At 45.4% G+C, this 21,057-nt stretch overlaps 3 protein-coding genes across 4 annotated transcripts in view; all 3 read right to left on the reverse strand.

Annotated features, from left to right (window-relative positions):
* GCN1 (GCN1 activator of EIF2AK4) overlaps nucleotides 1–5,061 on the reverse strand; it is a 54,836-nt gene extending 49,775 nt beyond the window's left edge. The window contains exons 1-3 of one of the 2 annotated variants that reach the window (XM_077307575.1): nucleotides 4,991–5,061; nucleotides 1,721–1,823; nucleotides 456–519 (exon numbers count right to left, since the gene is read on the reverse strand). In XM_077307575.1, coding sequence (XP_077163690.1) covers nucleotides 456–519; nucleotides 1,721–1,823; nucleotides 4,991–5,008 — 185 coding nt within the window. In that variant the 5' untranslated portion in view covers nucleotides 5,009–5,061. Of the gene's footprint in view, nucleotides 1–455; nucleotides 520–1,720; nucleotides 1,824–3,116; nucleotides 3,136–4,990 lie in introns of those variants that run through there. The other variant, XM_077307576.1, reaches the window with a different exon arrangement.
* Nucleotides 5,062–6,983: 1,922 nt separating this feature from the next.
* Nucleotides 6,984–12,639, reverse strand: RPLP0 (ribosomal protein lateral stalk subunit P0). The gene is made up of 8 exons (XM_077307990.1): nucleotides 12,503–12,639; nucleotides 12,265–12,372; nucleotides 10,424–10,599; nucleotides 9,985–10,072; nucleotides 9,623–9,769; nucleotides 9,211–9,396; nucleotides 8,596–8,736; nucleotides 6,984–7,215 (listed from the first exon to the last, which is right to left on the reverse strand). The coding sequence occupies exons 2-8, from the start codon at nucleotides 12,316–12,318 to the stop codon at nucleotides 7,060–7,062; spliced, it is 948 nt and encodes a 315-aa protein (XP_077164105.1). The 5' UTR covers nucleotides 12,319–12,372; nucleotides 12,503–12,639; the 3' UTR covers nucleotides 6,984–7,059.
* Nucleotides 12,640–15,320: 2,681 nt separating this feature from the next.
* The window catches only part of PXN (paxillin), a 63,416-nt gene continuing 57,679 nt past the window's right edge, over nucleotides 15,321–21,057 (reverse strand). Inside the window, exon 11 of the mRNA XM_077307234.1 lies at nucleotides 15,321–19,965. Within this exon, the coding sequence (XP_077163349.1) occupies nucleotides 19,699–19,965 (267 nt within the window). The 3' untranslated portion in view covers nucleotides 15,321–19,698. The remainder of the gene's footprint in view (nucleotides 19,966–21,057) is intronic.

Here is a 21,057-nt window from a genome sequence, read left to right on the forward strand (position 1 = left end):
GCAAAACATCAGTACCACCAAGACTTACTGGCTGTTCAATGAAAACAGCAGCTTTCCAAATATTACTTGAACAAATCCCTAAAACTTATATTTCTCAAAGGATGGGGCTAAGTTCTCAAGGAGAAACTGAAAAATGCCAGGAAAGGCAGATTCAGCACAATTAATCATACCACTCTCATTCAGAACTCTCTGCTACATGCTTTAAGGAAAAGCACAGGAAATATGAATGGACACACATCTATCCCCCCGCCCCAGTATATTTTCCATGGAAACTTGCCATATATTTTCCAGAATGTTCACAAGCAGAGCTTGAAAGCAATGCCCCTCCCCATTCACAGACCCATACTGACAAGCTGACCCAGAATCTAAGATCATCCATCTCTTTGTGGAGCATCTTGAATTCCGGCAAACCCAAAACAGCTTGGTTGGCAGCCTCTCCAGCCCTAACCTCTCACCTGTATCGATGAAGAGTGAGGCAGAACAGCTTACAGAGGCCTTTCACTGCACCTTCTGGCAGATCTGAAATGGAGTAGATCCCCAAGAGTCATCTGTCAATTCATGTTAGCAGGTACATGAACATATGAAGTAGCATTACAGAGCTTCAGAAAATGGGTCCCTCTAGTACTATCTATTTCATAGAATCATAGAATCATAGAATCATAGAGTTGGAAGGGGCCATACAGGCCATCTAGTCCAACATACAGGCCACTGCTAGTCTATTTCAACTAGCAGTGGCTCTACAGGATCTCAAGCACAGAAAAGCCTTCCCCAGCCCCACTACTTGTGATCCTGTTTAAGATGCCAGACACTGAACCTGGGGCCTTGTGTAGGAAAAGCATGTATTTTGCCACTAAGCCATGGCTCCTCCTCAGGAAATGTTAAGCAGTTCTTTAAAAGTATATCAGAAGTACACTTCAGTAACTATTCAAGGGATGCAAAAATGAGCACAGTTGAGTGAGCACACTGTCCTTCTTCCATTATACAACTCAAGGTGCTGTACATGGGATTCCCAGGAGGTAACCTATCTGCAAGGATGCTGAAGGATATATCTCGCAGCTATCAGCAGCCTTCTTAGCTCATAGTCACACCTGCCTTCTTTCGGACTCCCAAAGAGCTACTGAGAAAGTTCAGGAGGGAGGGAGAGATTCTATCTTGGCTAGGACTCCCAAGTCAATGCTATTGTGTTGACCAGAAAGACATCCAATGTAAAAGTACCATAAGAAGTATGTCCAAGAGATTCAGACTTCCATTCTTCTGTCATCCCCAGCCTTAACAATATAAAACCATATACCACTCACTGATACAATCAGACTAACAAATGAAAGTTAAATGTCACCAATTCAGAATACCCTGAATACTAGTGAAATGGATTCCCTAGGTCATCAAACAGGTTTCCTGGAAAGAAACAAATGAAGGGAGGACGGCCCAATGGTTCAACTTCTTTGCCTTCCTGAAAGCAGCCCAACAATCAGGACTGATGCCCTTTCGTCCGCACTTCTTTTGCTTCCATGTGGGCAAGGAACAGCCAACTGGCATACATCAATCAAGGGGCTGGTTTTGGCCCAGTGGCCTCCTCCAATCACTGAACCTGTTATATAGTGTAGTGATTTTAACTGTAAGCCACTTCAAGCAGGCTTCTGAAGAGGTGGCACAGAAATAGAACACAGAGGTGGCACAGAAATAATTTACTCCTTTTATAGCAAACAAACTACACAAATACCTTTTCCAGTGATGCATCTTCCAAGTTCACTGAGGATTTCTCTTCGTTCCTTCACACTAGATGTGGTCACTTTCACTGCAAACCTCTTCAGGGTTTCAGAAACCTAAACAATAAAAAAGGTGGTGATCAGTCCAGAAGCCTATGCAGATTGTTTCCTCAAAGTGGTAAGCTAGAGAGCCATAAAAGGTAAAGATAAAGGTATCCCCTGTGCAAGCACTGAGTCATGTCTGACCCTTGGGATGACGCCCTCTAGCGTTTTCATGGCAGACTCAATACGGGGTGGTTTGCCAGTGCCTTCCCCAGTCATTACCGTTTACTCCCCAGCAAGCTGGGTACTCATTTTACCGACCTCGGAAGGATGGAAGGCTGAGTCAACCTTGAGCCGGCTGCTGGGATTGAACTCCCAGCCTCATGGTCAGAGCTTCAGACAGCATTTCTGCTGCCTTACCACTCTGCGCCACAAGAGGCTCATAGAGAGCCATAAGCAGGGCAGTTACTTTGGAGCCCTGTCTTACAACTGTAGTATCTTTGGACACAGATGTTCTATTTAGACGTCATGGCAAAAAAACTGCTGCCCATCCACTTCATTAAGTGCCTTGGTATTCTAGAGTTATGGAACATGCAGAAAGTACCCAAGGACAAAATATGCAGAAAGATCCAAGCTGAAGCATTAACTCCCAAGCCTGCATAGGACCACTAACTTGACTGTCTGAAGTGTGCAAGAAGGTCCTACAGAGAAATGATGTAGGAGATCCTTATGCATCATGATGGTTCTTGCCACAAATGACTAAAATGAGTATGCATGGACAAAACAGGTACTACAAAATGTGGAATATTTGTAACATTGGTCCACAAGTAGCTCTATACCAGGACATTAACTGAGACAGCACAAGACTGAACCTTCAAACTGTTAGCACTAATGAATTTGCTTGCACAGACTTTCTACCTCATTTGCACATCACACTGATCACCAGCCTTGTTTATGTTTAGAAAAAAAAAAGATCACCTTGGAGAGAATCATGACAATCTGAAATCCTGCTACTTTCTAGTTATGCTGTACTGCCTCCTGTTCTTTGAGAGCTAGGTGATAGGGGGAATCTACAAGTTTAGCAAGCCATAGATATAATACATTTAATCTAAGAACAACTATAAAATCAAATAAAAGGGCAAAGGTTTGGAATACATAATTATAAACTGATATGAAGCCCTGAAAGTCATAGGGCTAGTGCGTAAAAAAATAATTGGAGTCAAACTACAAAGCTACCAGCAAATGAAACCAAAGATAACCAGAGAAGCATGTGGAGGAGGCTGGGTGATGACAATAACAACTCCAAACAGTTTCCCATAGATATTTCTGTAATCCTTACAACAACACTTTTTAATTATAACATCTCACCATGTTATTGATGAAGAGGTAGAAAAGGTAACATCTTGACAAGGACAACCTGGTGAGTTCATAGCCAAGCAGAATTTGAAATAGGCCTTTAACATCTTAGCTATTTCCAACTCAACATCACACTATAAAAAGTTAGCTCCATAGCATCAAGCACTGCAATTTTTTAAAAACTCAACTTTTTGCTGTACTATTATAGCACTAGCTATACTACTTTTTAATTTATCTGCCACAAGATTCAGGGGAGCATATGAGACTCCCCCGCTGCCGCCACACGCACAAAAGCCCATGCAAAGTAATTATGCCTGGGTCTAGCCAATACATCAAATATGAATCACCGCTACTGATGTATTATCTTTTATGTATTTGGCCTCATGACTGATGTGAGGATAAAATAGAAGTGAGGAAACATGGAAGATCTGGAACATTATTGGGCCTCTCCTGCTGGTTCAGTTTTCCTCCTCTTATACACCCCCCTTTAAGGGGAGGGCTATCAGACAATGATTCCACATATAAATCAACAGAATGGTATCGTGTTGTTAGTTTTTAACTATTTTGAAATGTATTTTAATGTATTTAATTGGTTTTATTGTTGCATTTTGTTAACCACCCCAAGATGACCAAGTTCAAGAGAGGTGGGTTATAAATATAAAATAAAATAAATAAAAATTATATAAGTCATTTTGGGTCACCACTGGGAAGATAGGCCAGACATAAATGAGGAAGCCATCATAATCCATGCTTTACAGTAGACTGAGAGTATCAATTCTAATGAAGGTCAAAAAATGGACATGTGACTGAGATAGTGTCAAATTGGATATAGCTACTAGAACCAACAGATCATCATGGCTTCTAAGATATAACATTATTTGACAAGAATGTTATTTCAGGGGGTAGCCATGTAGGTCTGCAATCGGACAGCTAGATTTTTAAATTACAAGCTTTCAAGAATCCAAGTTCATATGTTGAAAGCATCACGCAATTTATAAAATTACATAAGATACAGAAAGGAAAAGCATAATGACAGAACGGCTATCCCTGATCATAACACTTGAACTCCATGCTGGCCATTGAAACTGATCTGCAGTGGATTCAGGACAAACAAATTCCCAGCCACAAGTGACAGCTGCAAACTCAGACACCTTTAAAAGAAAGCAGCCAGATTCCTGGGAAAGCGATTTTATGACATTATAATATAAAGACAGAATATCCCTAATATTAGCTACTGAAACAACAGCAGTTGGTTCTACACCCTGCTTGTAAGTCTCCCAAAGCCGAGATAAAAGAGTTTTGGCACCTCGTTTTTTACTATCTGAAGGAGTCTCAAAGTGGCTTACAATCAGCATCCCTTCCTCTCCCCACAACAGACACCCTGTAAGGTGGGTGAGGCTGAGAGAGCTCTGAGTGAACTGTGACTGGCCCAGGTCCCCCAGCTGGCTGCATGAGGACGAGGAGTAGGGAATCAAACCCAGTTCTCCAAATGCGAGCCCTCCATTCTTAACAATTGCACCAAGCTCGTGAGTCACTGTGGAAGAGCAGCAGAACGAACTTTGGTCGGATCTGCCCGGGTCTCTGGCGCCATTCATACCAGTTCCAGTTCGCAACCCTAAAGACAACCCGCGTCCTTTCCCTTCCTCCTCCTCCTCCTCCTCCATCAGGCCAAGGTCTCCTCACACAAGCTGAGCAGCCCCTGCCCACCCTGTCAGAGGACCCTGAGACTCCCCCAGGACAGGTCAGCAGGAAAGAAGAAGGGAGAGAGAGACAGAAACCGTTGCAAGCCCCCGAAAGGGAGGGTGACGGCGGCCAACCCTCCTCGCCGGCTCTCCCCCGGCTCCCGCCGCCCCGGCCCCTGGCGAAACCGCAACCTCAGCACCCACCTGCGTGTCAGCCGCCATAGCGCCGGCTCCGACCCGGAAGCAGTCCCCCTATGGCAGGCCCTGCGGTCGACTCAGCCTGCTTGCGTCAATGGGACGTAGAAGTTCCGCGCCACGCCCTCCGGCTCCCCCCGCCCCTCTCTATAGTTGCTAAGAGACAAGGGTTGGGAAGGGGGGAGACTGGAGAGGGCCCGGGAAGCCCGGTTCTGATCCAGGGGCTGTCAGTGGATCCAAGTCGCCATTGGGCTGCTTAGTGGCTGTACTACATGAGGCTAACACGCCTGTGGCATCCTCTCTGCAGGGATCTTTGATTGATTGACTGATTATCTTTCTATATCACTCTCCCTTAAGGCTTAGGGCAGTTTGCATAAAACTTTTGGGGTAGGGTTATGAAAACAAACAGCTGAAGCCACAGGGTATAGAAAATACAGTGAATTGCTCAACAAAATTTGAGTCCAATGACACCTTTAATTTACTTATTTTTAATTTTTTAAAGTATGTTTCTATACCCCCCCCCCCAAGGCTTAGGGCAGTTTGCATAAAACATTTGGGGTAGGGTTATTTAAACAAGCAGCAGAGGCCACGGGGTGTAGGAAATGCAGTGAATGGCTCAACAAAATTTGAGTCCTTTATTTACCACCTCCCCGTAAGGCTCAAGGCAGTTCGCATAAAACTTTTGGGTAGGATTATCAAAACAGGAAAGGCCACGGAGTGTAGGAAACACAGTGGATTGCTCATAAAAATGTGGGTCCAATGGCACATTATTTCTACACTGCCCTCCCCTAAGGATCAGGGCAGTTTACATAAAACTTTTGGGGTAGGGTATGAAAACAAACATCAGAGGCCAGGGGTGTAGGAAGCAGTGAATTGCTCAACAAAATTTGAGTCCAATGGCACCTTTAATTTTTTTAAGGCTCAGGGCAGGTCCCGCTTACCTCAGGGACCACTTACCTTGTTATGCCCCCTGCAGAGCTTTTCGCTCTGCGGGTATGAATCAAGTATGGTAAACTGAAGCCTACGAATATGAAAGGTTCAAGTGGGTAGCCATGTTGATCTGACGCAGAGCCTTCATGTGCACGTTCACCTCAGATACATCATGGAATGAAAATAATCCCATGACATTGCATGTGAGGAACTGTGCATGCACACAAATCTCATACCATGAATAAAAAATCGTGGTCTTAAGAGATGCCACTGGATCAAAAAGAATGGTCAAATTCTAATTCCATAGGAATTTTGTTAAGTCTATTGCATCAAAATTAGAGCAGTCTAGTAAGCACCTCTGATGAACTCCCAACTCACAAACGCGCTGGAATTTTTAGCTTTTATGGTGGCACTGGACTTAGCTTTGTCAGATTCAACACTGGCTTACCCATGGTTATGTATCATTTGACTGGTCCTAATAAATGTTATTATATGTACACCAGCATCCATTAATGGCCAGGCAAAAGTTAGAACTCTGTAGAAATGTGCTAAACCTATCCAAATATTTCCAGTGATGCTTGGGTGCTCCACTCATTATATTCCACTCTATGTGCAGCACTCTCCTCCAAAACACTTCCACTAGAATGGGTTGAGAGAGCCTCTTGTGGCGCAGAGTAGTAAGGCAGCTGTCTGAAAGCTTTGCCCATGAGGCTGGGAGTTAAATCCCAGCAGCCGGCTCAAGGTCAACTCAGCCTTCCATCCTTCCGAGGTCGGTAAAATGAGTACCCAGCTTGCTGGGGGGTAAAACAGTAATGACTGGGGAAGGCACTGGCAAACCACCCCGTATTGAGTCTGCCATGAAAACGCTAGAGGGCGTCACCCCAAGGGTCAGACATGACTCGGTGCTTGCACAGGGGATACCTTTACCTTTACCTTTACCTTTTAGAATGGGTTGAAGGTAGGATACCAACCCCACCCAAGACTGAAGGATCGTGATTTTCCCGCCTCCCTCTGTTCATTCCAAATGTGAGAGTGGCTGGACTATCCGAGTAAATGCACTGGGACACAAGCGTCAAGAAGTCATCTTTTTATTTCTTTATTTCTTTTTCTTTCACTCTGCTCTGGCTGGTACGTGATAAAACCAGCTGTTAGTCAAACAGACCAAAGCCCATGTCTTCGTCAGACTCCTCAGACTCTTCTTTCACTTCCTCCTTGGCTGGAGCTGCTGCAACGGGAGCAGCAGTCTCAGCTGCCACTGGGGCAGCAGCCACAAAAGCTGAAGGATCAGCCAGGAAGGCCTTCACCTATTAAGGGGCAAAGAGCAACAATTAGTTTCAAGACAAGACTGCTATTCTCTAGTCTAAAGGATCCATCAAACGTGACACTTGTGCACCCTTGTAGGGAAGCCGCTTGCTTTCTCAAATGGGAACAACTGAAGACAAATTATCACAAAAGCAACAGATAAGTAGGCTACAAGAATTGAAAAGACAAAAGACAGATTGAAAACAAGACCTGAGCCTTGGAAGACTCAGACTCAAGGCTGAACTTATGACATAGTTCCATGGATGTAAATCCTGGGGTCTCCCCACAGCCCTGGAAGGGTTTCCTGAATGGGTGGGAGTTAATTTTTTATATATTTGTTAAACGTTTATCAAGTGATAAGACCTTATATGGTCATATCAACCCAACCACCCCTTCCAAAATGGCCAGTGATGGGCCTGGAGGGGCCCTGGGTTGGCATGTACACAGCTCTGCTTCCCAACCATATTCTGCATGATCGAGCCATTTCTGGGGTTTCTTGAAGCCTGAATAACGTTTCAGGGGTTTCTCAACAGTAAAACCTTGAGAAAGGCTGTTCTAGTCTTTCTGGTGTCAGAACTGAGTTTGAAAGGTGTGGGTAGGGCCTGAAGCAATTTCAGAAACCCAAAGTTACTAAACAGGTTTTTCCAGTAGTTTAGGGCAAGGCTGCAGCCCTCAGTATTGAAATACTGCCCTGCTCATGACCAGACAAAAACATATTCCATATCATGAAACAAGAGTGCTTCATTAGATTGATTGGTGCTGGTGAAAAGTGCTGCTAAGTCACAACCGATTTATGACAACCCTGTAGGTTTGCAGGGCAAGAGATGTTCAGATGTGGTTTGCTGTTGCCTGCCTCTGAGCCACAACCCTGGTATTACTTGGAGATGTTCCATCCATTTATTCACCAGGGCCAACCCTGCTTAGTTTACAAGATCAAGTTAGTCTGAGATTATGATTATGCATCAGAAAATCGAGCTTCCTCCTGTGCAGGTATTTGGACTATTTTGACCATTTCTTTTCTGTAAGTGCGGGACGATGAAAAAAAATGAGTGTTCAAAGCACTTTACAAATAACGCTATAAACTTCACAATGCTCCTGCACTGTAGGCCAGTATAATCCTCACAGAACAGACACAAAAACTGGCTTTGAGTCAACCTGGTTTAACTGAGACGCCAATCATTAATAGAATTGGGGAATTTGTAAGCACCCTCTCCCCCCCAACCCCAAAATATATGTATTCTACCAGACACCAAATGCTAGTTATCACATAGGGCAGTTTCAAGTTCAAGAGCCTGTACCACAGACTCAAGCTTACGTAATCAGGCAAGAACTGTGCTACTAGCATTGGATCCACTTTCCTGACTTCTATTCGGACTTTTTACCTTTTCAGCCAATGGGAAAGAGTAGTCAGTTTCCACAGCCACAGCCAAGACTCGCTTGTACCCATTGATGATGGAGTGAGGTACAGAGGCCACAGTTGGGTAGCCAATTTGCAGGCAGACACTGGCAACATTACGGACGCCCTAAGAGAGGGAAAACGAGTGTTGAGTCTCAGGAATACTCAGCTCTACAATGGTAATTGCAACACAGTGGACCACAATGCAGACATTTAAGGTGCCAATGAAAGCAGGATCTTTTCCCAAGAATGCTTGTTATACAAGTTCTGTACAGTCAGCAGCTGTCATCTGAATAGCCAATTTTAACTAGGAACTATTAGTCAAGACTGCAAATTTTACTTAATTGCAACTGAAACCAAGACACAAATGAATCTGGTTTATGCTACATTAGATCAGTGCCAACTAGCATATCAACAATTCAAGGCCTCAGTAATAGACCTTTCTTTTCTACCCCTAGATCCCTCCAAACTGGAAACAGCAGGAACTGAACTTAACACCTCATAAAATCAAAGCAAATTTCCTACCACAGAGCCCACGGACCCACAACAAGCAACATAGTCCTGTGTTTCACATAATGCACACGAGAGAAGCATCTCTTACTTCCAGGAAACGCTTGTGCAAGGCCTCCTCAGTGATGTCCAAAACCTCAGGGTTGTAAATGCTGCCGTTGTCAAACACCTGCTGGATGACTAGCCCAAAGGAGAAGGGCGAGATGTTCAACATGTTCAGCAAGGTGGCTTCGCTGGCACCCACTTTGTCTCCAGTCTTGATCAGTTGCACATCACTCTGAGAAATGCAATAGAATACGTCAGCAAGCAGCGATGCTGCTGCCACCATGCTACAGCTCAAATAGGTTGAACAATTAGAAACCCAATTGACCCATGGATGTCCCTAAAATAAAACAAGCACCGCCCAAGAGATGATTTTAAGCTAAGCACAAACCCAGACAAAACGTCGTCCAACACAACCAGAAACTGATGCAAAATGGAGATAGTATCACCCTGGGTCTTACCAGGATTTCAATGGTGCCCCTGGAGATCTTGGTGGTAATGCCCAAAGCCTGGAAAAAGGAGGTCTTCTCAGGGCCCAACCCTGTGTTCTGGGCTGGTACAGTAACATCGCAAGGTGCAATGGCACCAGCACGAGCAGCAGCTGGCACCTAAAAACAAATCCAGAAAATCCATTGGTCTTTGGGGCCTTGCAAAATTTGCAATAATTACTTTCTTTATAAATGAGGGCACTGCCCCAATGGCTCAAGCTTCAAGCGCCATCAATCATAAGGTGAACTTTAGAGACACATCCACCCTTTCTGACACTCTTTCCTCGCAACATATTATCAACAATTCTTTAAAATACAGTTGATTTCTCCTTTACCTTATTGGCCAGCAGCATGTCCCTGATTTCAGTCAGATCCTCCTTTGTGAACACAAAGCCCACGTTGCCACGGATGTGAGGAAGAAGCCTTAAAAAGCAGGACAGTCTCACATTAGTTTTTGCATTTAATTCCAGCTCCCTTTTTAAGTAAGGATGCAGCAAAGGTAGTGTTTGCATAGTGAACACACTGAATCATCCCACTTAGAATGAAAAGACGGTACAACAGATTTAAGGAAGAGTATCAGGCTCTTCAACATCTTTGCAAGTTCACAACCAAGGCAAGATTCAATTTCAGAACTCAGCCGCCTCATTACACTGGCTAACAAAATGACTAGGTATAATATATGGGACCTTGTCATCTTTCCCAGTCTTCCCACTAGCTAACATATTCTACTCAACATCAGAGAACATCTGTCCCCAAAAGACCAATAGTGCTCACTTCTCCAGGGCAGGATTGTTTTCCAGATGTCCTCTGATAGCCTTGCGCATCATAGTGTTCTTCCCCATCAGAACGACGGCCTTGCCTCGCAGAGACATACGGATTTGTTGCATTTGTTTGGAACCAACATTGTCTGCTCCCACGATGAAGCATTTTGGATAGTCATCTAAGAGTTGCTAAAGAAACAAACAAAAAAACCATGAGGGATTTCAGATTTGAGACCAGTATTTTGTGTTTTCCCTTCTGCCTGGTACTGAAAGGTGCGTTTTTGCATGACAACTGTCACAGCCAGCCCCTCTTGCAGGAAAATTAAGGCGGTGGAGTTTGATCTGATATCAGCACACTGCAACGTCTTAAAATGAAGTCATTCCTTCAGTCATTTCTCACGTATCCATCCTGTATTCATCAACAGGGGACTACAGAGAGAAATCTTTCCTACATATCAAATGCATGTTTCTGAAGCTTTCAAATCAGCTTCAGAAACCTGACCCATCAAAGGCAGAAGTTGGTACATATGCAATTTGATTTCACTGCTGTACCACTTAAAGGAATGCAACAGGAACGGATAGCTATTCTATCCCATACAAACTAAGTAGGTTGGTGCACTACCTGAGCAATCTATGACACATCAGAGCAGCTCAGGATGTAATGGTGACAAATTTTGTATTTGTATACCACCTCCTCCCTGTTAGGGCAGTTGTTTTAAAACAATACATAGTAAGCAATAAAAAACCTTCATAACACCCGCCACCTGTTATTTGTCTCCCTGTGGGGAGTGATCAAATTTTGGAGGGGTTCCTGTCAATAGGTGTTTTGAGTATGGAGGCCAGCATCATAGGATGTTATTACCTGGCCTCAAACAGGTAATAATTGTTTTAGATAGTTTTAGCGGTTTACTGTAGTTATATTATGTGTTGGTTTTAAATCTTTGTCTGCTGCCCCAGTTGGACCAAGGGGGCAGTCTTACAAATTCAATTATGGATAGGCTTGGCAAAGCAGCTGAGTTTTGGAGGCCTTTCAGAATTGTTTAAGATCCCAAAGTTCTTACTATCTTCAGGCAAAGCACTCCACCAGGTTGTGGCCAGAGCTGAAAAAGCTCCTGCAATCAGAAATGGACTTCCATCATTAACACCGCCTCAAGAAATCTCAATAGTACAGTCTGATCTGTGTAACCTATGTAATCTGTGTAACCTGGAAAATCCTATTGTTAACACCCTCCGAGCTGCAAAAAAAATTCAGGTGGGTAGCTTTGTGAAGTAGCAGAACAAAATGCAAGTCCAAAGGCACATTTAAGACCAACATTTTATTCCAGGTGATAACTTTCATGTGCAGGCACACATCCTCAGATACCATAGAACAAAAATCACACAGCGATTAAAAAAATAAATTACAGTATTTGCTGGCGTATAAGACTACTTTCCCCCCCTGAAAAACATGCCTCCAAGTGGGGGGGTCGTCCTATACACCGGGTGCACTTCAGTTGGGATAGACATAGCTGCCCATAGTGGCCCATAGTACTGTAATGTAATTAACTCTATATTTTGAGTGGAAATGTTGGAGGGTCGTCTTATACGCTGGCAAATACGGTAATAGTGAATTAGTAAACGTCACTCCGCTAATTAGTACTAATTAACTTTCTCCATATATCAGTGCTCTTGTGAATTGTGCTCCACTGTCTGAGGAAGTGCGCCTGCATGCAAAAACTCACACCTAGAACCAAACTTGGCTGGTATTACAGGTGCCTTTGGACTCGCATTTTGTTCAGCTGTAGAAAAACACTCTGTGCACGCTCAGAGGAGCTCCCGCCCCGCCTCCTTTGTTGCCCGTCGGGGGGAACTCACGATGATCTTAAGGAAGTAGTTGGACTTCCACGTGGCTCGGTCTTCCCTGGGCATCGCGGTGACCCAAGGATCGCGCTTCGGCGGCGGTTTAAAGACTCGGGATGTTACCTGGAAAAGGGAGAGGGGAAGCCGTCAGCCCTGAGCTGCAGCTACGGCCGCCCCGCCATCGGCCGGGCCTAACCCGCCTCCGCCTCCGCCTAGGCCCAGGCCTGAGGCCCAGTAGGCCTCCCGCACTCACCTCTTTCTCGAGGCCTCCGTGGAACAAGAGAGCGGGTTCCGCCGCCGACCCAGTTTATATAGTCGGCACGCCGCGGCCAATCAGCACCGAGCCCCGACTTAATCCCGCCTCGCCGTTGATTGGGCGAGCAGCGATGACGAAGCATATAGGCGGAAAAGGGAAGGCAAGGTTGGCGTTTGATTGGCTTCTGGAACTATCCTTCAAAATGATTTTCCTCCTTGGGAAAGGAGGAGCGAAAACGACGGTAGAGTGTTTGCGGGCGCCCCCTGCTGTCGGGCGGGCGTACACGCGCGTTGAACTGGGCGCAAACTCGGTGGATTAAGATTCAAGTGGGTATCCGTGTTGGCCTGAAGCAGCACAACAAAACAAAATCAGAGTGCAGTGGAACCTTTAAGACCAACAAAGATTTATTCAGGTCGCGAGCTTTCTAATGCAAGTGCTCTTCCTGAGGAATAAATCTTTGTTGGTCTTCAAGGTGCCGCTGGGCTCTGATTTTGTTTCGGTGAATTAAGTGAGAACCATCTCCCACAGTAGCACCTTTAAGACCAACAAATATTTATTCTAGGCGTGAGCTTTTGAGGGCTTGCACCTGAAATAAATCTTTGTTGGTCTTAAAGGTACTATTATGGGAGATAGTTCCACTCAGACAATGAATGCACTGTTTGTAACCTGCCACCAGCTGGCTTCAGTAGTGGCAAGAAATAAAAATCGAATTATTATTATTGTCCAATAAAATCAGAGTCCAATAGCACCTTTAAGACCAACAAAGAGCTTTGAGTGCAAGCACTCTTCCTGAGGAATAAATCTTTGTTGGTCTTAAAGGTGCCACTGGGCTCTGATTTTGTTTCGGTGAATTAAGCAAGGCTGGTTTTGGAGTGAACCTGCAAAAGGTTAAGCGGCAGGGGCAGCTCTGTGGTTAACGTACAGCTCACTGCATCGTTCTTGTCACTTATTTATAATGCTGACCGCATCGTTTAACAATGTCACTCAATGTTTATGCTTCTAGCGGGCTAACCCCATTAGGCTATGCACGCCAAGCCAGGCCGGGCGGTATTGAGATTAATATTTCATATTAACAAACATTAGCCTTTCGTGGATGAGAGCCCTTGAGATGGCTGTGTGTCTTTACAGGACAATCGTCTGATGCAACACACACACATTAAGGAAGCATGAAATGCAAAGTGGCTTTGCTGTAATTTAGGATTTTATCTCGCTGTGACTGTGATTCTTAACTCTCTCTCTGACTGAATTGTGAGTATTAAGTAGCTTGGCACATCTAATGGAAGAGTCACTGTATTTCTCCAAGAGTGTGAGTCCAGGGGCAACTTTAAGGACAGGTAGAAGCTTTCATGTGTAGTAACACATCTTCAAATGCGGCGCATAGGTGACACACACACACATTTATTCCTTGAATACAACTTTGTTTGTCTTAAAGGTGCCATTGGACTAAAACTTTGGTCTGCTATTTCAGACCAACATGGCTACTTACTTGAATCCATCTTTCACTTGAATCTTTCATAATTATATTCCACTGATTCAGGTGGATACCTGCATTGGTCTGAAATAGTAGAACAAAGCTTGAGTCCAGGGGCACCTTTAAGACCAACAATGTTTAATTCTGGGTGTGTCTTCCTACATTTTGGAACCTCTTCACCTGGGTGTTTATTCTCCTACAAAATCACTATGTAATAAGGATCAGCTCATAGCAGCTAAAAAAATGATGCTAGAATAAAATTATCAAACTTTCAAGGAGCTACAAGCCTCCTTTGTATTTTAAATTATATAGTATAGTATATAGTATTAAATTATATAGTATTTTGGGGACAGAGTGGTAAGTCATTTGGGTGAGACCAGGCTATAAAGTCCACTTAAAAGCCCCGCTCTCCCACTTTGAGACTCCTTTGGGTAGCGAAAAGCGACATATAAGGACCATTTCCTCCTTCGGGTAAAGAAAAGTGGCATATAAGAACCAACTCTTCTTCTTAATGAGCACCAAGGGGAGGGATCAGATCCATCAGAGCAATGGGGCAGCCAACAAGAGGGAAGGTAGCCTTCTGTCTAGCTGCCTTTACCCACTGAAAGTCATATCTCCGCTTATACAGTGTAAGAATATTTTTGACATGTTATTTGGCAACACAAAGAGAACCAGTTGCAGCCCCTTTCTCTTCACTTGGTTGCAACTACCTCAGGCCCTCACAAATGTCCTTCCCAGTTCCCCCGACTTGCAGCTGTGCAGGAAGACACAAAAAGGCTACAACCTCACACTCTTTTTTCACCCTAGCCATGCTGAGCCTCCGAGGAGCAAGGAGGAGCATGAAACAGGCGTTGCTCTGCTCACACCAGGAAATAGGAAGACAGGACCTAGCAGCTCCTGTCATAGGGACCTCCACACCAACAGGGAGGGGGCAATGGCCTTGCGCCCTGCTTTTTCTGCTACAGCTACAAGGCATTTCTCCCAAAGGGAAAAGACAGAGAAGATTGTCATGGTGAACTGGAGAGGAAGAAAACCCAGCTTTGCTAATCCGGATTCCAGCACTGAATGTGAACCTTACTTCTAGCATATAGGCCAGCAAGATCTGAACTCGGAACAGGTATCCAATTGGCAGTTTTCTCACTTGAACATCACAAAGCAGGTTTTATTTGACGTTCCGTGTTGCACAAGGAGAAGCAAGCTTCAGTTCGCAGTTCCAAAAAGTTTGTTCTCATGGATTCCTGTGTTTACACACTACGCTGAGGATTAGCTTTCTAGCAGGTGACTGGGGATGGTAACCAACCATCTGGTCATATTTGGAAAAGTCATAGTCAAGGACACTGAGAATTATGGCAAAATTTTATTAGCATCATCACAGGAATTTTAAAAGGGGGGAAAGGCAGAATTAGAAGTTTACAAAGTAGAGGGGGAGGAGAGAGAAAATACTTGTCAATCCACAGGAGAACCTCCCCGCCCTTCCCAGAACAGTTGTAGCTTTGAGACCCCTTTCATTCTGATATCTTACTAGAGTTCAATAGCGAACAAAGGCCTACAGAGGCAGAAGTTTATGGAGGGCAGAAAATATTTTTCAGCAGAGAAAGCAATGGCACATCTTCTGATACTGAGCTGCCACTCCATAGGGCTCCAATACTACAGTCAAAGTGTCGCAGACTTCCAAAAGATGTACACTCAAAAAAGCCCCTACAGCCTGAACTATCCAAGGTATGCAAGCAATCCAGAGTTGACCTTTGGGTGAAGACAAAACACAAATCTTAAGTGATGAGTCCAATCTGGATCTGCAAAATGAACTCATAGGAGAAATTGGTTCTTCCAGTTTGGTGTGGGGGAGGCCTGCTATAGAGTAGGCTTTCTCCATCAGGGTTTCATGAAACCGTGGCGTTCCTTGACAGCCCTGGAAGGGTTTCCCAAATAGGTGGGAGTTAATTTTTAACATACTTTTTAAAATTGTTAAACATTATTAGGACGATATGGCCCTAGATGGTCATGTCGACCCACCCCTCCCCAAATGGCCAATGGATGGGCGTGTATACAGATATGCTCTCTGACCATATTCTGCACCATCGCGCCACTTCTGGGGTTTCTCAAAGGCTGAAGGACATTTCAGGGGTTTCTCAATGCTAAAAAACTCGAGAAGCTGCTGTAGAGTTTCGATTGGCTGGTCCTTGTGACAATCATGAAGCCACTCTCCTCCCCACAGCGATGCTTCGCGTTCTTTTGGTTTTTAATACTGGTGCCGAATGGATCATTAAGCCAGGCACTTGAGAAAGAAAAGAGAAGGGAAAACACGCTGGCATCTGAACCAGGTAAGCAGATATGATGGGGAAGGGGAAAGCAGAGCTTACCCTGCGGCCCAAAAGCATGATTAGCCCTACCGCTTCAGTAAGCAAAGTTTTATTTATCATACTAGCCTGAAAGCCCATTGCATCCAGAGGGGGACACCACCGCCCCGCCTACCGTTGTGGCTTGCAACGGGGCCAATGGCTCGGCAGGCGGGCGGTGGGGCATGCGGAGGTCGAGCAGGGCGTTGTGCTGCCGGCTGGGGCAATGGTCCCGCAGCTTGTCGGGCTGGTGCGTGACGGCTGAGCCGGTAGCCCTATTGCTGGTCTGCACTGCTGGTCGGCCTGCCACAGCTGCCAGGTCAATCGGCGGCGAAGGCACGGAGCCACACAGGAGCACCCTCCTCTTTGCCAGGCAGCATCTGGCCACGAGGCTGACTGAGCGCCTCGCGGCCGGCTTCTGGAGATAGGCATGCCAGGGGCCAGCCCAATCCGAGCGCACCCAGCCTTTCTGGGTACACCTGGATTGGCCCATGCAGGCAGAAGCGCAGGCAGGACACCCAGATGTGTCCTGGACAGCACTCCGCCCATAGTGGCTTTTCATAAGTATTAGAGCCACAAATGGTAAGGATGACAGCATAGCTGGGAGATCCTTGGATTGCCTGGCAGCCAGGCAAGGGATGTTCAAAGATGGTTTTGTCATTGCCTGCCTCCACGTCATGACCCCCTAGTGTTCCTTGGAGGAACTACCACCCAAATCCTTGCAGGTCTCCCATCCCAATACTAGTCAGGGTCGGCCCCTGCTTGGCTTCCGAGATCTGACGGGATTCAGGCTATGATGTCTGAGCCTTTCCCCCAGTCTATGGAGACTTTTCCAAATTAAGTGGTTCTGATTGGGAGAGGACCAACTTAAAGTGGAAGAAGGCTCCTTAGGCTAGAGGCAGGATTACTTGGAGGCTGGGTGGATCCGCCTTCATCTAACCGACCCTACGGATTGTTCTCAAAACTGCTCAATATCTGGCAGTATTTTTGCAGGCTACTTGGTTGTTTCGTTCCCCATCCCATGTGGATGTGCAATGGGGTACAGAACACTTAAGACGAGCTGGTTAAAAAAAAAAAACAGCCTCATACAAAATTGTGACACTCTCTTCTCACTCTAGAGACAAACTCCCCTTCCGCAATTTGGTTCTTCTCAGTTTGCAAAACTTGAAAGCCTCCTTAACTGCACCCCACCTCAGAGGTGAAGGAAGCACACTTGTTTTAAATACCTGCCCTCTGAAAACATGCAAATAGCCAAGTGGCAGGAAGCTCCAGCGGCACAGGAAGAGGGTACTTTGTGCCACTCCTGGACTAGAACAGAAAGATCTCCAGGAATGACTGTGGCAAAGATCCATAGATACTCCTGTTACTCGCTCCTCTTCTACTTGCTTCTTTGCGTGCTCAGTAGCAACAAAAGTACACCAAGGCACTAATGTGCATGCATGCATGCGCACGCATACATGCTTCGGTGCACACTGAAATTGAAGTCTCATAGACTTTGGACATGAGATATGGCACATTTGTCCAAAAAAGCTTGGCTGTTGCCACCACGGTAGCATTAAAGGGCATGCTGATATCCAGGGCCTAGCATGAGCCATTGCTGGAGATGATAATACTTGAACCCAGTTGGGTTAGCTTGGAGCTCTTTCTCCCTAGTGAAGGAAATTCGGACTCGCCTAAAATTCCAGATCTTTAGCTTTGAGAGGAAGGCGAGTCCGTCCAAATACAGCAGTTTACAGGTCATTAAAAATTAATTTCCAGTTGAGCTCTGATCAATACAAAAAGCTACTTAATAAGCCAACAAACAAAACAAAAAACCCCTCATCTCTCTCTCTCTCACGCATGCACGCAAACACACACACCGTTTTAACATTCTCTTCTCCCGCCCACCCCCCATTTCATTTTTTACAAAAGACAATAGTTAATTGTTGTGTCTAGCAAAAGCACTGAGGCTATAAGATGCAGCGCCCCTGGGGCCCTGCCCGCAACAGTCATATATGAAAGTCATCAGTTGAAAATCATTTAAAAAAAAAACAAACCTCAATTTCCATACAAGATATTTAAAAGTCATTCTGTTATGAATTCGATACTCAGTGTAGAAATCAATGTTCCCCCACTCAGATCCAGCCCACCCACCCCCAAGCACACAGTTTTCGGTTTAATAGCAAAAAAAAAAACCTCAGTCATCTCTCCCACAAACCACTGCAGAGAGGGAGAACTGAAAGATTCATTAAAGTCAACAGACGAAAGAATTATTGCTCAGAAATTCTCCATGAAAGGGCATGTTAAACAAGAACGAGAGAGAGCCAGCGTGGTATAGTGGTTAAGAGCAGCAGACTCCAATCTGGTGAACCAGGGTTGATCCCCCGCTCCTCCACATGTTGCCAGCTGGGTGACCTTGGACCAGTCACAGTTCTCTTAAGAGCTCTCACAGATCAGTTCTCTCAGAGCTCTTTCAGCCCCACCTACCTCATAGGGTGCCTGTCGTGGAGAGAGAAAAGGAAAGGCGTTTGTAAGACACTTCGGGTCTCCTTCAGGCAGTGAAAAGTGGGGTAGTAAAAAAAACAGCTCATCTTCTCTTGTTTAATGAAGACAGAGAAGCGACAAAAGCTAATGCTTAAGTTTCTCTTGCCATCTGGGGGAAAATCAAAAACCGGGTTGCGTCCTGACAAAAAAAAATTTCTAGGAGGGCTGGGATGATCTGCTTATGTGGATTTTTTCCGTACAATAACTGTATTGTGGATGATTCGTGCCCACAAACAGCACCTGGAATTGGAGAATGCCTGGGAATCGGTGGTAGAAACAGTGGAGAATCCAACATCTCAGAAAACAGAGTTATCCCCATTTCAACAGGATGAACACACAGAATCGGTACTTCCTGTGCATTCTCATGAAGGCGGAATACCTGCTGCCCCTCTCGACACCCCAGACTCAGAATTGAAGGCTCATTCCTCCTGATTCCTCCCATGTGTTCTTGAGAGAGAAGAATTCACGCCTCCCGTCTCCATGGTGTGTGGTTGTCTGAATCCTCGCTATCAAGGACACCCCTTTGCCACCAGTCTCTTTCCCTGCCCCCTCCTCCCACGTGAACCCCCTTAGCCTGGCTCGGCTGCCCATCTGCGCCATGAGCAGCAGATCTCGGTGTTCCCCTGCTAAAAAAGGCAACTTTGAATTGAACGGACCATTGTGTTTCTCTCCCTGGGTTCCTCCACTTTCCAGAGCAGCAGGTAAGCATCCCAGACCCTTTTCATCCCACCCTTCACATACACACCACACACACAAACACTTCTCCTCTAGCCCACCAAGGCCCCTGGTGGCTGAATCGCGGCCATGTCCCAAAGAGGCGGGTCCTTCCTGGCAGGACAGCAGAAAGCCGTCGACTGCGGCCTTTAACAGAAGAGTTTCAGGAAGCAGTTCTGACAGTAGGGCTTGTCGTTCTGCTCCTTGAAGGTTCCTTTGTTGAGCTGCTTGAGACAGAAGGCACAGACGAAGTGTTCCGGGTGGAATTTCTTGGCCATCGCGGTGATGCAACGGCCTGTGATGGGCTTCTGGCAGCCGGAGCACAGCGATCCCCGGCGCTCGTGGTAATGCACCTCGCAGTAGGGCTGCCCATCGTGTTCAAAGAAGCTGCCGTTGACAAAGGGAGTGAAACATTCCTAGCAGGCAGGAGAAACAAAGGCCTTGTCAGTAAATCAAGGGAAAAGAAGCGAGAAAAGAAAAGCACAGCACTGCTCACAAAGAGAGCCTCCATCCTAGGGAACGTCAAGAGCAATTCTTGCTCCACCTTCTGAAAACGCACACAATTACTGAAGAAGGGTTTGTTTTATACCTCACTTTTCTCTACCCTAAGGAAAGCGGCTTGCAATCATCTTCCCTTCCTCTCGCCACAACAGACACCCTGTGAGGGAGGGGAGGCTGAGAGAGCCCCGCTATTACTGAAGAAGAAGAAGAGTTGGTTCCTATATGCCACTTTTCTCTACCTGAAGGAGTCTCAAAGCGGTTTACAGTCACCTTCCCTTTCCTCTCCCCAGCTCAGAAGCTAAAGAAGCTCATGTCTAAAAGAGGAAAGCAGGAATTCTGACACCAGCAGGAGCAGCTGCAACAACCTTGCAGCCTTCTAAGTAACCTTCCCAGATATTTTAGACCTGCCTGCTAAAACCAGAGTCTTCTCACTCCTAAGTACTTATTTACTTCATTTCCAGCCCACTTTTATCACTGACACCCGAAGTGGCCTTACAGAATAAAGGCAAGGCACTCCCTATAGTATAAAATACCCAACAAACAATGAAATCATTCACAGCATTGGAAAGAACCTGTGAATGACAAACTGCCTAAGGCACGGTGTACTATAAGCTATGTAGTGAGTGGGATTACAAACGCAGAAGACAATGCCTGGAAATCAAGATAATACACAGAGTGATCATTGCCGCATATTAAAATCCCATTCCATTATCGAGGGCCATCCTCTTGGATCGTTCCAATCTGCTCCAGTTTTCATCCCTTCATAAAAACACCATTCTGAGCCCCACTGTTTTGCACATTTTTCACAAGTAATTTTAAAGAATAGTTGGCTAATGATACCCATTTGAAAGTTTCCCAAGATGAGTTACATTTCTGCAAACTTTAGGGTGTTTCCGAAGCTAATCCTATTTCATTCATTCATTCATTCATTCATTCATTCATTCATTCATTCATTCATTCATTCATTCGGATTTTTATACTGCCCTTCCCTACAGCTCTGGGTGGTT

This window comes from Paroedura picta, chromosome 13 (assembly GCF_049243985.1).
Source record: "Paroedura picta isolate Pp20150507F chromosome 13, Ppicta_v3.0, whole genome shotgun sequence".
NCBI classification, from domain to species: domain Eukaryota; kingdom Metazoa; phylum Chordata; class Lepidosauria; order Squamata; family Gekkonidae; genus Paroedura; species Paroedura picta.

Coding starts and splice junctions, on each gene's coding strand:
- RPLP0 (XM_077307990.1), bottom strand. CDS start 12,318: ATGCCCAGGGAAGACCGAGCCACGTGGAAGTCCAACTACTTCCTTAAG. Junction 10,073..10,423: donor AACAATCCTGCCCTGGAGAA/GTGAGCACTATT, acceptor CTGCTTTTTAAG/GCTTCTTCCTCACATCCGTG. Junction 8,737..9,210: donor TGCACAAGCGTTTCCTGGAA/GTAAGAGATGCT, acceptor TCCCTCTCTTAG/GGCGTCCGTAATGTTGCCAG.